The sequence below is a fragment of the Leopardus geoffroyi genome, chromosome E1 (assembly GCF_018350155.1).
Source record: "Leopardus geoffroyi isolate Oge1 chromosome E1, O.geoffroyi_Oge1_pat1.0, whole genome shotgun sequence".
NCBI classification, from domain to species: domain Eukaryota; kingdom Metazoa; phylum Chordata; class Mammalia; order Carnivora; family Felidae; genus Leopardus; species Leopardus geoffroyi.
The window spans coordinates 14,418,399-14,433,105 of record NC_059330.1 but is presented as its reverse complement, the minus strand read 5'-3'; the positions used below and the strand labels follow the sequence as shown (position 1 = coordinate 14,433,105).

Below are 14,707 nucleotides of genomic sequence, written 5' to 3'. Positions count from 1 at the left end.
GTAACATTTGTTTTTAAAAGGTCACTTTCAGGGGCACCTGGGTGGCTCAATCAGTTGCTCAACGACTCCTGATCTCAGCTCATGTCATGATTCCAGGGTCGTGGGATCAAGACGCTCATCGGGTTCAGTGCTAGGTGTGGAGCCTGCCTGGAATTCTCTCTCCGCCCCCTCTCCCTTGCCCCTCTCACCTGTTCAAGCTCTCTGAAAATTAAAAACAAAAAAATAAAAAACTAATTTTAAAAAGGTCAATTTCATAATCTAGTGGAAATATTAGAGAATGAGCCTTGGAGGATCAGTTGAGGTTTGATACAATGCAAGTTGAGAAATGAAGCTTCACCAAGGTAGTGGCAAAGACACATGAGATATTTCTGAGGTAGAATCAGTGAGATTTCGTGATGGAATGGATGTGTGGTGTTAGGAAGAGAAAACTCATGAAAGCTCTTTGGTGTTTTAAAAAGAAACTTTTCCATCAAATCCATGGATTCACCATCCTTTTCCAGATTCGTGGTGCCCTTAATGCAATCAAAGGCTTGATTCCTGCCACCTCAGAAGAGAAGCCCAAAGCTGTGGTTACTCACAGCAGTGGAAACCATGGCCAGGCTCTTGCTTATGCTGCCAAATTGGAAGGTATTTGATTAACTTCTCAGGGTACTGGGTAGGATCATCAGATAAGAGTGGAAAAGTATTCTTACTCCCAGTGAGATTGGTGATAATTGTGGGAAGGGTATTTCCAAGTTCCTATCTGATTATATAAGCAAACTGACAGAAGTTTCTATTCTAAATTCTGAGTTGTACTAACTAAACATGGTTCTCTCTCCCAGGGATTCCTGCTTACATTGTGGTGCCCCAAACAGCTCCCAACTGTAAAAAATTGGCAATACAAGCCTATGGAGCCTCCATAGTATACAGTGAACACAGTGATGAGGTAAAGAAGAGGGCAGTGCTCAGTGTCACCTTGACTGTCAAATGAAACTTCTCATCCTAGCTTACTGGCTATTCTGTCTCCTATGTTTCCTCTTCATCTCTCAATGTTTTTCTCAACTTTTTCTCTATACTCACTCAGGTGACATCATTAATCTCCGAGTTTAAAATATCACTTATACTCTTAACTCCAGTCCTGATCTTTGCCCTTAATCCAGACTTGTATATCCAACAATTACCGGATACTCCCACTTGGAATGTCTTAATAGGCATCTCAAATGTACTCTAAAACCAAACTCCTGGGGAAGCTGGGTGGCTCAGTCAGTTAAGTGTCTGACTCTTGATTTCGGCTCAAGTGATCTTGCGGTTCATGAGTTTGACCCCTGCTTTGTGCTGACAGCGAGGAGCCTGCTTGGGATTCCTTGTCTCCCGTCTCCCTCTCTCTGTCCCTCCCCTGTTCGCTCTCTCTCTAAAATAAACATTAAAAAAAAAAAAAAAATTCCTGACCTTCCTCCCCAAAACTGCTCCTCTTCCAGCCTTCTCTATCTCAATAAATGACAACTTGTATCCTTCTAGGTGTTCAAAGTAAATGAAGTCATCTTTGAGAACTCTCCCACACCCTACATCCAAATCTTAGTCCTACTTTCAAATCATTTCCATTATCCAACTACTTCTAACAGCCTCTACCATCAACACCCTGATTCAAACCAACATCAGTTCTCAACTAGATACAGTATCCTAACTGGTTTCTCTACTTCTTCCACCCTTGCCCCACTAGTCTGTTTTCTAGAGACCAAGCAGAACTATCCATTTAATAAGTTAGAACTTGTCTCTTGTCAGCTGAAAATCCTCCAGTGGTTTCTCTCACACACAGTAGTAACCAAAATTCACACAATTATCTAACACCTGGATGAAATGGCCCATTCCAATCATATCTGACATCATCTCCCACTATTACTGTCCCCCAAACACTCCACACCAACCAAACTAACTTATTAGCCTTTTCTCAGAAAGGCCAAGCACTTCTGTTTTGTAGTCTTTGCACTTGCGATTACTCTCTTCCTGGAATATTCTGGAGATTCACAAGACTTGTTCAAACCTATTAAAATGTCACATGACCAGAGGCCCTTCCTGAGCACCCTATTGAAAACAAACTTACTTTTCTCCATAGCAGTTAGACATACCATATATTTACTTATATGCACCCCTTCCCACCATATTGGAACATAAATCCACTGAGCACAATGATCATTTTGTTCATGGTTATATCCCCAGTGCCCAAAAATAGTCTGAAATAAGGATGGCCAATAAAATGTTAAATGACTGAATCTAACTTGTTGGGAAGTCTATTCAGTATAAATGGAGTGAGCTACATTAATGTACTCTTTCAGTCCAGAGAAAATGTTACAAGAAGAATTTTGGAAGAAACAGAAGGCATCATGGTACATCCCAACCAGGAGCCTGCAGTGATAGCTGGGCAAGGGACGATTGCCATGGAAGTGCTAAACCAGGTGAGAGCTGTTAATTCTTGTTTAATCACTGGTAAAGCTGATATCTGGCTGTAGTCTATTTTACGTATATATAAAACTGGTTATTGATAGACCTATTTATACTTTATGTTCTTTTCACTAAAGATACCCTTGATAGATGCACTGGTGGTTCCTGTAGGAGGAGGAGGAATGGTTGCTGGAATAGCAATTACAGTTAAGGTAAGAAAACAGCTTCTGGGGGTGCCTCGGTGCTCAGTTGGTTCAACATCCAACTTCCGCTCAGGTCATGATCTCACAGTTCATGAGTTTGAACCCCACAATGGGCTCTATGCTGACAGTTTAGAGCCTGGAGTCTGCTTCAGATTCTGTGTCTCCCTCTCCCACTGCCCTCCCTGCTCACGCTCTGTCTCTGTCTCTCAAAAATAAATAAGCCTTAAAAAAATAAAAAAGAAAAATAGCTTCAAAAAAAAAAAAAAAGAAAGAAAATAGCTTCTGGAGGACTCCCCACTTCAGGCATAGCAAATTTTATTTTACATCATACTACACTATGGATACTTGGTTCAACATTCCTCCCAATTGCTATTCCTTCCCATCATCCCTTAGCACTTGAAATGGAAGGCTCTTCTCTGCCTCACTACCTTGTTCTTTTTTTTTTTTTTTTTTTTTTAATTTTTTTTTTTTTCAACGTTTATTTATTTTTGGGACAGAGAGAGACAGAGCATGAACGGGGGAGGGGCAGAGAGAGAGGGAGACACAGAATCGGAAACAGGCTCCAGGCTCTGAGCCATCAGCCCAGAGCCCGACGCGGGGCTTGAACTCACGGACCGTGAGATCGTGACCTGGCTGAAGTCGGACGCCTAACCAACTGCGCCACCCAGGCACCCCACCTTGTTCTTAATCCATAACAACTGGACAGCACAAAAGCAGTTACAGTGAGTGACACCCTCACAGTCCTTTCCCTGAATTCCACCTCAACAACCCACTATCCAGGGGCTACTCTTTCCCCAAGTTATCAGTGGAACCAGATATGATCTAAGCAACTTAAGGCCAGTATTAAGGATACAATTTAAAATGCTTAAAGGTCTATTTTCATTACATCAATCAAAGGAAAGGCTCTTACTTAACAGAAATGTGTTACCTATGTTGCCTATTTTACTGCACGCATGCAAAGCAAAATGCTGTGGCTAGTTGTAAAATATCTAATATTCCTCTTCCCAGGCTCTGAGACCTAGCGTGAAGGTATATGCTGCTGAACCCTTGAATGCAGATGACTGCTACCAGTCCAAGCTGAAAGGGGAACTGACCCCCAATCCCTATCCTCCAGAAACCATAGCAGATGGTGTCAAGTCCAGCATTGGCTTAAACACCTGGCCTATTATAAGGGACCTCGTGGATGATGTCTTCACGGTCACAGAGGATGAAATTAAGGTGAGGCTCCAAGAGAAAAGGAAAATATAAAACAATGGATCAACTTCTTAGGCAAAAGAATCTTCTCCTGTTTTAAGTAGAAACTGACTCCCTGGGGGCTTGACTAGATGACTTCATGACATGTGGGAGGGTACCCCAGATGTATTAGACAATCCCCTCAACAGAAGCAGAGTAAGGATGGGAAAAAAGCCCTGCCCTTCCCTGGCAAGCATATACATATGGCCAAGAAGAAAATTCAGACTGGGCATATAACCCCATCTGGCCTTTAACTGTAAAGGCCAACCAACGAGGCTCTTTCTCCTTCTCCCATTTCACTAATTCTTAATCCTTTTCATACCAACAGTATGCAACCCAGCTGGTGTGGGAGAGGATGAAACTGCTTATTGAACCTACAGCTGGTGTTGGAGTGGCCGCTGTGCTGTCTCAGCATTTTCAAACAGTTTCCCCAGAAGTGAAGAACATTTGTATTGTACTCAGTGGCGGAAATGTAGACTTAACCTCCCTAACTTGGGTGAAGCAGGCTGAAAGGCCAGCTCCTTATCAATCTGTTTCTGTTTAGTTTATGCAAAAGAGATGGGATTCAGTGTCTTGAGATACTTGGAAATTTTGTTTCCTGGTTACTTTAACTCCCTATCTTCCCCTCTTAAACAGCTTTCAAAACCCTACTGGAAAGTGGATGTTTCAGTGATAGTTTTGTTTTGTTTACTAAGTAAGTAGCAAGAGAAAAACATCCATAGTTTACTGAGACACCTTATCAGGGCCAAGAAAAGCCTTTTGCAAAAACTGGCAGCAGACCTCTAGGTTAAAGTAGAAAACAAACTTTGTCCAATTACAACCTGTAGGATCCCATCCCTAGAGTGCTAACTAGCAGCAATGAGACAGAATCCCAGTGAATCCATTACTCCATATCCACCGCAGGCACTGTTGAAGAGATCTCACTTTTCATCCATGGTACTGGTTCTGGTACATATGGATCATAAGTCCATTTGGGGAAAACTCGTTTATAGAGGTTCATCAGTACTGTGTCCTGAGATTTTAGCTTCCCATCAAAACTGCACTTCATGTGGCCATGAGTACCTAGAAAGAAAACAGAGCAAGTTGGCCAAATTAAAATAGAAAATGTTAAAGCAGTAGTCTTCTAACCCAACAGTCATTTAGTAGCACTGGAGAAACCTAGACAAGGTACCAAATCCCACATTCTCTTACCTAAAGGCTCCTTGATGTGTCCCCTGCGGCCCCACTTTGTTCTCAGTTCCACTGGTTTAAACCACAACACATCCTCTTAGAAAGAAACAAAGAGAAGACCAAAATGAAACATGTACCCACAAAGGGTAAACTCAACCCTCACCCCACAAAGGCAATCTGATCCCATCCTTCACACCCACCTCTGTTGAAGAACATGTAGCGCACTACTGCCATCTTAGTAAAAATTTTGAAAGGATGACCACTCAAAACAACTCTCTTGATGACCATTCTGTCTGGATCCACTGACAACAGATGGCCTGTGGCAATGAGGCTGTGCATTCCTATGGAGCAAAAGCAGAGCAACAGGAGTCTACAAGCCAAAGCCTTCACTGATTGCCCCCGTCCACTTAAAGACCCAAACAAGATCTTTTTAGAGAAACCTTAAAGTAAGGATATATTATGCTGCCCTCCTGGGTCCATGCAAAGATCATTAAATGATATTCCCTCTACGCCTGTTGTGAGAACCTATCCTAAATACAGCAGTCTGAGCAGCACCTATCAATTGGCTATGGTTTATAAGCAAGATAAAGTTCCGTTTGTCATCCTTGTCTCAGACCCAGTCTGAGGCTGAGATTGGGGTATTTTGAAAACTATTATTACGTTCTTCATACCATATGACTCTCAAATCTAAATACAGGAAACAGTTTTAAACCTATTAAGGACCTACAGGTCTGTTCACCTCTGTGAACTTAACTTACCATTGCTATTCTGTTTAAAAAGCAGTACAGATGCAGGAGGAAACGTGATTGGGCCATATACTGTCGCTACCAAGGCCACATCAGCAGTCAGGAATCTCTGAAATTTATGTTTATCCGCTGCCATAATAAGGGTTAAAAAATAAAAAGTAAAAACATTTTGAGAAGCCATAGGTAATCCAGAAGCCTGTGAAAAGCTGTATCACTGCAACTCAAATCTAAGGCAACTTGTGTTTCTTTGCCCCACTAGTTCTCAAAATATTTTCCTACCTCAATACAACTGTAAGATACAACTCAGTCCTTCACAGTGATTTTTCAACAGGGAGGCAGAATCTTGGAGCTTGGACTACATTTGGGGTTTGAAAAAGTTCTCGGGTGATTCTGACACTCATTATCCCTACCTTGTTTGGGAAGCAATGCTTTACAGAAAATACCTCCACTAAATCAAAAGCCTGTAGTCATGAGCAAGAATTGGCAAATATTTTCTATAAAGGGCAACATAGTATTTTAGGCCTATGGCCATACAGTCTTTCTGTTCCAACTACTACTCAGCTATGCCACTATAGCAAAAAAACAGCCACAGACAACACATGAGAAAAAAAGGGGGAAAAAAAGAAGGGAAAAAAACCCCAACAACCCACAACTGTGTTCCAACAAAATTTTATTTAACAAAAACAAGCAGTGGGGCAGATCTGGCCTAAGGGCCATACTTAGCTGATCTCTGATCTTGAGGACTACCTGAGCTTCTGCTTTTATCTTCAATGCCACTCTCCCTCCTGCTTAATACTGAATTTACAGAGAAATAAAATATTTTAAGGGAAAGAGAAGATAATTCCTCATTTAGATAGCATAGCTAATTAACATATGGCTAGTAAGAACAGAAATTATCCAGAGTACCCATTAATACTGCCTTCATCATCTTCCTTCAGCCACTGCTGAAAGCTGAGTGTGTGTGGTAATGTTCAGAAGCCTCCAAATATCTTCCCACTCCTAATGTATAGGAATCCAATCATTTTTGCCATAAAAGTGTCCCTGGCCACCACTCTTCAACATCTTATCCCAACATCTCAGAAGCCACATACTTGTTTTACCCAACTGTGGGCCACCCTTAACCTTCACCCACACTGCCACCGGCCATCAGATGCCAAGGGTTCTACACTTTGTGACACCATTTTATAGAGCCACCAACTCCCATTCAAAACCACTTTGGAACAAATACTCATGGCAGAGAAGCCTCAGCACCACACAGAGGTTGCATCACTGGGATGCTTCAGACAGGTTCAGACATTGTGAATAAAAACATCATTGGCTCCTAGACCAGAGTAGTGAAAATACCCTTAACCCAGAAACCCAGAGTTTGAAATTGTGTATTCTACACACCCGCACTAAAAATCAATAGTCCCCCAAAAGACATTAAGATGGACAAGAACCCAGAAGCTTCCCCACTGCTTTACCTGCAGTGTGCTGAGAGAACAAAGGTGAGGCTCGGAAGCGCCTGAATCCACAGTGGAAGATCAGCTCCTCCTTAGCTTTCACAGGCTCAGTGTTGCCAGGGTGCCGGCTCACCACCATATTCAGTACTGACATCTGGGAACCACATAAGAAAAACAGACCTTCCTATCTAGAATAGAGCAGCCTAAACTGAAAGAAGACAAACTCAACTAGCAGATCCAAATTCGCTCTAATACTCATTTACAGTAAGTAAGATTTACCTTTTACCTTTACCAACAACTGGCATTCAAGTTACATATAGGCTGGTTTTTGGGGCTTTCACGTAGCCTTCTGTGTTAGCTAACCTTCCCGTGTCTAACAATGCAGAAGCTCAACATCTGCCACAAACGCAGTGCCTTCAAGTCACTCAACTCACCACACACCTCAAAACTACTCATTCAAGACGGTTACCTCCCAAACTCTTCCACTGACCAAAGGCCAGAGCTCTCGCATACACGCAATACACACGAGTACTGGCCATCAAGAAAGAGACCTACGCGTGGCCCAACCACTCCTTCCTGCACCCCCCCCCACCCCCCACTTAAGGCTGCCAACCCTTGGTTAAAATCTAATCTGACAGAGAAGTCTCAGAACACAGAGTGCATCACTGAGATGCTTCAGACAGGTTCAGACATGTTGTGTAACACCATCATTGACTTCACCATCATATTCTCTGATTCTTCATCCTAAGGCAGATTGTTTACATCCCAGTAAGTAAAATGTCGGTCACATAAAATTTCAGACTATCATACAAAACTGGTTGGAAAGTTTCTTAAGTCCCCATTTCCCACAAAATACTAACTCACCTTCTGTTCATGAGGTAGTAAAGAAAATACAATCAAGGGTGCCCCTCGCTTAAAGTATTCAATCACTGAGATAGGGACTTCAGAGACATGAAGTGTGACATACCAGCCAACCTGCCAAAAAGAAAGTAGAAAATAATCATTTACCCTTAAGGTCTCGACAATGATGAAGCATTTCTCCAAATATGTTAGAAGTCTCTTAAACTACCCTAAAGCCCACCCTCACCCTTTAAAACTGCCTTTCATAGATGCCTCAACTACCCAGATTAAACTTTTCAGTTAACATCTGATACCTCTTTGTTCTCAGTATCACTCTCACCAGTGACTCAGTGGCTCCTCTAATTCAGCTATGGGCAGCACAAAACTAAATAAGGTACTCATGCCAAGAGGAGGAATAAAGGAGAGGGCACCTTGGCAAACAGCAAATTACAGGGATGGACAAAGTAAGGCAGATACCTCAGCTCCTTCGACCTCTTTTTCTTCAATTTCTTTAAAAATGCGTTTCCTAGTATTAGTAAAGTTCTGAAACTGAAAGATCCGAGCATAATCTTGAGGAAGGTTTTCCTTAGGATCCCATGGAGATGTCCGGAAGCTCTTGAGGCCTCTGTATTTCTGAAATCTAGATAAAGAAGATTTTAAAAAATAGTCAAATTTAAATGGTGCTACTTTTTCACTCAAGTCACTTCTAAAATGGCTAAGACTCTAACTTAAAAAAATTCTCCCACTATCTCTCAAAATAATCTAACAGCCTAAAACCACACTCCAAAACAACTCATAACAAGTATTTCAGAACCAAACCCCAGCCCCTCACTGACAAAGGACAAAGTACTTAGAGTGGCTCCTTCAGGGAGTGGCTCTTTAACCTGGCAAACAAGGTCCTTGACAAAAACATTACATCCCTAATATCCAATGTAAACCCTCTGGCTTTAATCAGACTCATCTCCAGGGAAGACATCATCTACGTGTTCACGCTTTTATTCTTGCCCAAACTCCCTCAAATCTCCAAAATGTTTTATACTTTCAGTATTAGCTCCTATGGGAAGCACTTGCCGATTAACCTTAGTATTTCCCCTTCGTTAAAGTACCGTGACATTGTTAGTCTGCACCACACAGTCTGGAACTTGATTACATATTACTGTTTCTGTATGTATGTCTTACCTTCCCATATAGAATGTTAGCCCTTCAGAAGCGGGCACAATGTGTTGGTTTTTTTTTATCACGCTGACACACTTCTGAGCCACATGAATTTTAAATAAAAACACTGATTTTAGACTTGTTGACTAACCGAATTCTTGCAGCCACGTCACGGGGGGTATCTACTTCATCTGGAAACATCTCTTGCAGTCTTTCTTGTTTATATTTCTCCAACATTTTTTCTTCAGCCTCTTCATCCACATTCTCATCATACAGATCATCATGCACAGACTCTCCTATAGTCATAGTTTCACATTCTTCCTCCTCTTCCTTTTCACTGCTCTCATCCTATAGAATAAAGATTACAGTTTCACACCCATCTCTACTCTAAAGACCATTAAACTATAAGTAAATTAGTTTTACTAGACACCTAGTCAAAATCAGTATCAATTCTAATAGAGATTAAGTTATAAAAGAAAGTCTCATTTCTGGCAGCTCTAAGTCATTCCTAGGAAACTGATCACACACAACCCTCAAGGTCAGGATTGCACTTTGCCTTGCATTTGGGGCTGTATGCAAAAGTGGCCTAAGGATTCATATCTTTACCTGAGATTCCTCTTCAATAAAATCCTCATGTTCTGTATCATCATATTCATCTTCCCCACCACTTTCACCATCCTCATCCAAAATCCATTCAGCTTGGTAACTGGATGTCCCTTTGGGAACCTTCTTTACCACCTTGGAACTTTCCTTCAAGCAGTCTGTAGAAGCCCAAATGAGTTAAGTTAAATTATATACCTCTGGGAACCTGGGTGGCTCAGTCAGGTGAGCATCTGACTCTTGATTTTGGCTCAGGTCATGATCCCAGGGTTGTGAGATTGAGCCCTGCGTCGGGTTCAGCACTGAACATAGAGACTGCCTAAGTTTCTCTCTCTTTCCCTTTTCCCCTCCACCCCTCTTGCGCACTCTCTTAAAAAAGTATATACATACACATACTTACATATACACACACACGTGTATATACATACGTACACATATGCACCTTTCCCCTATTACTCCCGTATTCTCACCTAGGCAAGATGATACCAGACATTGCTACCAACACCAGAAACTCTAGCAGACACTATGAGTAGAACAGACTACTTCCAAATTTAATTCAGCTGCCTCAGAACTAGCAACACTTACACAGCCCAATAAGCTTTGCAACAAATCAAAGTTGTTTATCTGTTTATGAGAAAACAACAACAACACAAGTAATTTTGAAAAATGGAGCAAAGCTATGTCCAATGTTTGCTTGGTGCAAACATACAGCCTTTAGAGATAGAGGGGAAAACTAACCTCCAAATACATCTCATCCCACCCTACCCTGTGAGCAGCTAGAGAAAATGCACAATTCTAGGCCATATGAAATACAAACAAGTTTGCCAATACCAACCATTTGCCTCATTCAGTTCCTCCTCTGTGGGCCAGGTTTGCTCCCCCTCCATTGGATCTGGGATAACCTCTGTTTGCAAAGATTCTTGTCTTTCAGGGTCTGCCTTCATTAGGACCTTAAGATCTTCCTCCATATCAACCACAGCATCCATAGCACAAATCTGAAAACCAGAATAGTTGACACCAAACGTTACCCAAAATCTACTAAATCTAACATGGTAACCAGAAAGATTCAGAAATAACACAGTCCTCAAAATAAATAAATAAAATAAAATAAAAACAGAATGAAACAGTGAGCCCAACTGGTCAAATCTTTCAACCATTTCAATTTCCTAGCATTTTAAGTCCATACCTCTACTTGCTTTTGAGGCCTTTCATAATCTGCTCTCACTCCTACGCATTTATTACCTCCCTTACTCCCATCAAGCTGATTTCTTCAAAGAAACCATCTGATCTATCCCTGGGACTAAATTCATGTTGTCTCTATCTTCTTCGACAGTTTCATCTCTCTTCATCTCATAAGTCATATTCATCCATCTCAACACCTGGCTCAAGTCTGAGCTCTTCTGTGAAGCTTGCTAGTCTACTTTCTCAACTTACACAGCAGGTCCCTATCCCTCAACCACACTTTTTCAATCTTTGATGTTTGCCATTTTTTCTGACGTAATTAGGCTGTCCAAGGAAAGAGACTGCATCTTGTGTCTTTTATACACTCAAAGCCAATTGCTATGTGAGGTACCTATAAAGTGCTGAATACAGGATATCAACATATTCAGTTGACTACTGTCTTACTTCAAACTAGCAGTCACCTCCAGAGGCTAGTATAGTTGTCTAAGAGTGCAGACTACCTCCTCTGATGTTATTCACATCCTACACCAGTTTACACATAAATCTACAAGTCGTTTAAAAAACATTTAATGTTTACTTATTTTGAGAGAGAGAGAGAAGGAGAGCGAGAGAGAGAGAGAGAACGAGTGGGGAAGGGGCAAAGATAGAGGGAGAGAGAGAAAATCCCAAGCTGGCTCTGTGCCATCAGCGTTGAGCCTGACACAGGGCTCGAGCTCACAAATCGTGAGATCGTGAGCTGAGCTGAAATCAAGAGTCAGATGCTTAAGCGACTGAGCCACCCACGCACCCCTACAACACATAGTTTTTAAGAACATCACTCTTACCTCCATTGCAGCTCCAGAGTCCTGTGATTTGACCACTCTAGGATTTAAAAGGAAAGGGTCTATAGGAGCATCTATCTGTTTCATCTGGAAATCACCCTGTCCAATGATATGCAGCAAGCTATTTACATTCAAAGTCTGTCCACGAATATAGCCTGAGATTTTCAAGGTGCCCACCAAGTTATTTTCTTCACTAGGCACAAAGTCAGCAGCATGAGCAAACATGTAGGCCCGTCGATCTCGAAAGGCAAGATGTCGTTGCTTTTGGTTAGCCAACTGCCTGAGCAGCATCTGTGCCTCCTGTTGTGTGTCTAACAGGAGAAGTTTGTCATCAGGAAAGCGCTTCTCCACTGCTTTACTTAGCTTCTTTCTGGCATCTATTTGTTTCCTTGGTGGGAGGCCAGAAATCCCCTGGACAGCTAGTGCTGTGAGCAAGAGAGAAAGGGCTTTGTTACTTACTTTACCACATGTAAATCCCCACCATAGTTCACAAACAAGCTAACAGTTCAGTTGTGAGACCAGAGATCACTGAGAAACTGAACACTCAACTACCCTAAAAAATTTTCATAGTGAAACCAAAGTTCATACTCTTCTTCCTCTGGGCAAAGAGTAGTCCAGAAATAAAAAGCAGCTTGATAGATAATTTCTAAATGATGGACCAACTTACGCCATAGATGTACAACTCGCCACCAGCCAAATACAACCCACCAGTTGTATTCCTGTATCAAGTGTCAGACAGAGTGCCTGGAAAATTATAGATGCATAATAAATGCTAATTCACTTCCCCCCCTTACCTCTAATACTCCTAACTCACTTACTATAGGTAGGAAGGCCCTGGGCAAAAAGGCAGGAAAGGCAGTAATCCCCAGTGCTGTCCCAGCCTTCTAGTGGATCAAGGAGAAAAAGGATGGTATCCGCCACTTTAGCCATGTCTAACACAGCATGCAGATCCCCTGGAGATAAAAGACAAAGTTAGTGGGAAGAGGTGTTTGGCACCAGCACATCATACTAAAAGAATATTACTACTACTCAAAATACAACAATAGAAAACACTGTTGTATGCTCCAACCTGGCCTTGCAGATGTGAAATACCACCGATGTTTCAAGCGGGGGCATAACAACACAAAGCTATGGGTGCTTCCCCACTCATTCAAGTGTACTGTTCCAGTGTCCTTATCCTGAAGCAGCCTAAAGGCCTCTGGCAAGGAAATCCTGTCATGCAGAGGCACTACCAGCACCTGATGAGGAGGACCATCCTTGCTGCCCAGCTGTCTTTTCTCTGCCAGAACCTGAGAATAGAAAGATCAATGTTTCAGTACTTCATTTCAGTATTGCATTTCCCATAGTATGGACGCCCCTTCCTCACCCCCCACTCCCCACTCCCAGTCCACCGCATCTTTCTTGTACAAGGCACGTAGGCCGGGAGAGTGGGCAGAAGCCTGCACCAAAACAAAGAATGTCCTAGCATGAATCTAGATCTGCATGCCTGACATGTGCTCGAGAATTATTTTTCCATCCCCGGCCCCTTCCCAGGGTCACATTTTTCAGTTCGAGGCATTACCGCCTAGAACAGCTGTGAAACCACACCACTCCCCAATCCCTGCTCCTCTCACCGCCTCCTTCTTCTGCTTTCGGAGCTGGCTGGCGCGATGCCTCTGGTCTACTCTGCTGAGCTCTTTTCTCACTTTCCTGCTTAGGACCTTCAGTGCTAGACGGCCTAGAAGATTAAAAAGGGCTCTTATGCAAGGTACCAGAGAGTCCAGAAAGGGGACCCTCTCCGCCCATCTTAGAGCCTTTGCGCGCGGTCCAGGCCGGAGGTAGGAACTGTCTGCACACAAAGAAAAGCAGCTAACATCTAAAATAACCCTTCTTCCTCCAACTCTATCTTCTCACCCTTGCCGTCCCGCTGCGCGGATCCCCGACCCCGATGCCGCCCGCCTTTATGAGCTTTATTCTGCTGCTTAAGAGGGCCAGAACGATGGGCCGCCATGCCGCCGCTCACGTGTACCTAGTCAACACTACTTCCGGGCCGGACGGAGCGCTTCCGGCCCCCTCCTTGCCCCTCCCTCCCCGTGGCGGGGCGGGGCTCACCGCGTCCTCTCGCGAGAGTCCTTCCAACCAGGCTCAGAAATAAGACTCCGGCGTCTCAGCAAAACCGCGGAGTAAACTTTTCCCACGCGGCGGTCTACGGCTGGGGGGTTTAAAAAGCTGGATGTAGACTCGAGGTTTAGCCTCTCAGTCCCGGAGGGCTTTTTTTGCTATGTATTTTCATTTTTTGCGCTATCTAGTTGCATCACCTTAGGCAGCTGTTGAAGTTTTTCCATTCGTGTGGAAGAGGACTAAGCCCTTCCTGTCACCTAGATTTGTGCACGCCGCTCCTCAGTTTGCAGCAGCAGGTGTTACCACTTTGAGCAATCCTTTCTTCCTCTTATGGGCTGCTGAGGTCTAGAAGGAAAATCGCGTGGAAGGCTCCGTACAAGTTCCCGCTGATCACCGTTATCCCAACCCGCGCCCCCCGCTCCAACAGAGCTGAAGGCAGGACGGTACCAGACAGGGAGAACTGGCCTTGACAGGCGAGCCCTCGCAGGCAACTCAGCCTCTTCAATCTCGGGGTGACTGTGCTCCAGCTCCTCTTCCCACAAGTCTTGCAACTGAGGGCCACCGGCTGGCAGGGGGATTTAGAGGAATGATGGAGCTCTGGCCTTTCAGCCAGGAGACTAACGCTAGTTTCCTAGAGAGCCAGACTCGAGGAGCGAATGACCCGGCCCTTCCCGTCGGGAAAACGAGTGGGTAGAAATCAGGGAGCGTCTAGCTGGGTTGAGGCCAGCTCCGATGCGAGTGACTTTTCCTCAGCCACGGGGTCCAGAGCGCGCCAGCTACCGCGCGCAGCGCGGCGC

General features: G+C 43.5%; 2 protein-coding genes and 2 non-coding genes across 10 annotated transcripts in view; 1 reads left to right on the top strand and 3 right to left on the bottom strand.

Moving 5' to 3' along the window:
* Positions 1–4,504, top strand: part of SRR (serine racemase) — an 18,588-nt gene extending 14,084 nt beyond the window's left edge. For 2 of the 3 annotated variants that reach the window (XM_045490429.1, XM_045490430.1), the window contains exons 3-8: positions 501–627; positions 822–925; positions 2,313–2,432; positions 2,556–2,630; positions 3,630–3,839; positions 4,183–4,504. In XM_045490429.1, coding sequence (XP_045346385.1) covers positions 501–627; positions 822–925; positions 2,313–2,432; positions 2,556–2,630; positions 3,630–3,839; positions 4,183–4,398 — 852 coding nt within the window. In that variant the 3' untranslated portion in view covers positions 4,399–4,504. The remainder of the gene's footprint in view (positions 1–500; positions 628–821; positions 926–2,312; positions 2,433–2,555; positions 2,631–3,629; positions 3,840–4,182) is intronic. The other variant, XM_045490431.1, reaches the window with a different exon arrangement.
* On the bottom strand, positions 2,920–14,707 carry TSR1 (TSR1 ribosome maturation factor). Of its 5 annotated transcripts, none has more exons than XM_045490424.1 (17): positions 14,108–14,707; positions 13,902–14,001; positions 13,424–13,527; positions 12,880–13,099; positions 12,629–12,763; positions 11,814–12,235; positions 10,643–10,802; positions 9,814–9,968; positions 9,359–9,555; positions 8,530–8,692; positions 8,077–8,187; positions 7,234–7,366; positions 5,783–5,899; positions 5,225–5,365; positions 5,046–5,120; positions 3,299–4,916; positions 2,920–3,049 (listed from the first exon to the last, which is right to left on the bottom strand). In XM_045490424.1, exons 5-16 carry the CDS (start codon positions 12,738–12,740, stop codon positions 4,738–4,740), a joined length of 1,965 nt encoding a protein of 654 aa, XP_045346380.1. In that variant the 5' UTR covers positions 12,741–12,763; positions 12,880–13,099; positions 13,424–13,527; positions 13,902–14,001; positions 14,108–14,707; the 3' UTR covers positions 2,920–3,049; positions 3,299–4,737. The 5 variants fall into 5 exon arrangements, with proteins under 5 accessions (XP_045346380.1, XP_045346379.1, XP_045346378.1 ...); XM_045490423.1 differs by having other exon boundaries at positions 13,902–14,255; positions 14,358–14,707; XM_045490422.1 differs by having other exon boundaries at positions 13,902–14,707.
* LOC123604751 lies at positions 7,002–7,096 on the bottom strand. The gene has a single exon (XR_006715481.1). It is a non-coding gene; the product is annotated as a small nucleolar RNA SNORD91 family (small nucleolar RNA).
* Positions 7,845–7,934, bottom strand: LOC123604752. Its single transcript, XR_006715482.1, has one exon. It is a non-coding gene; the product is annotated as a small nucleolar RNA SNORD91 family (small nucleolar RNA).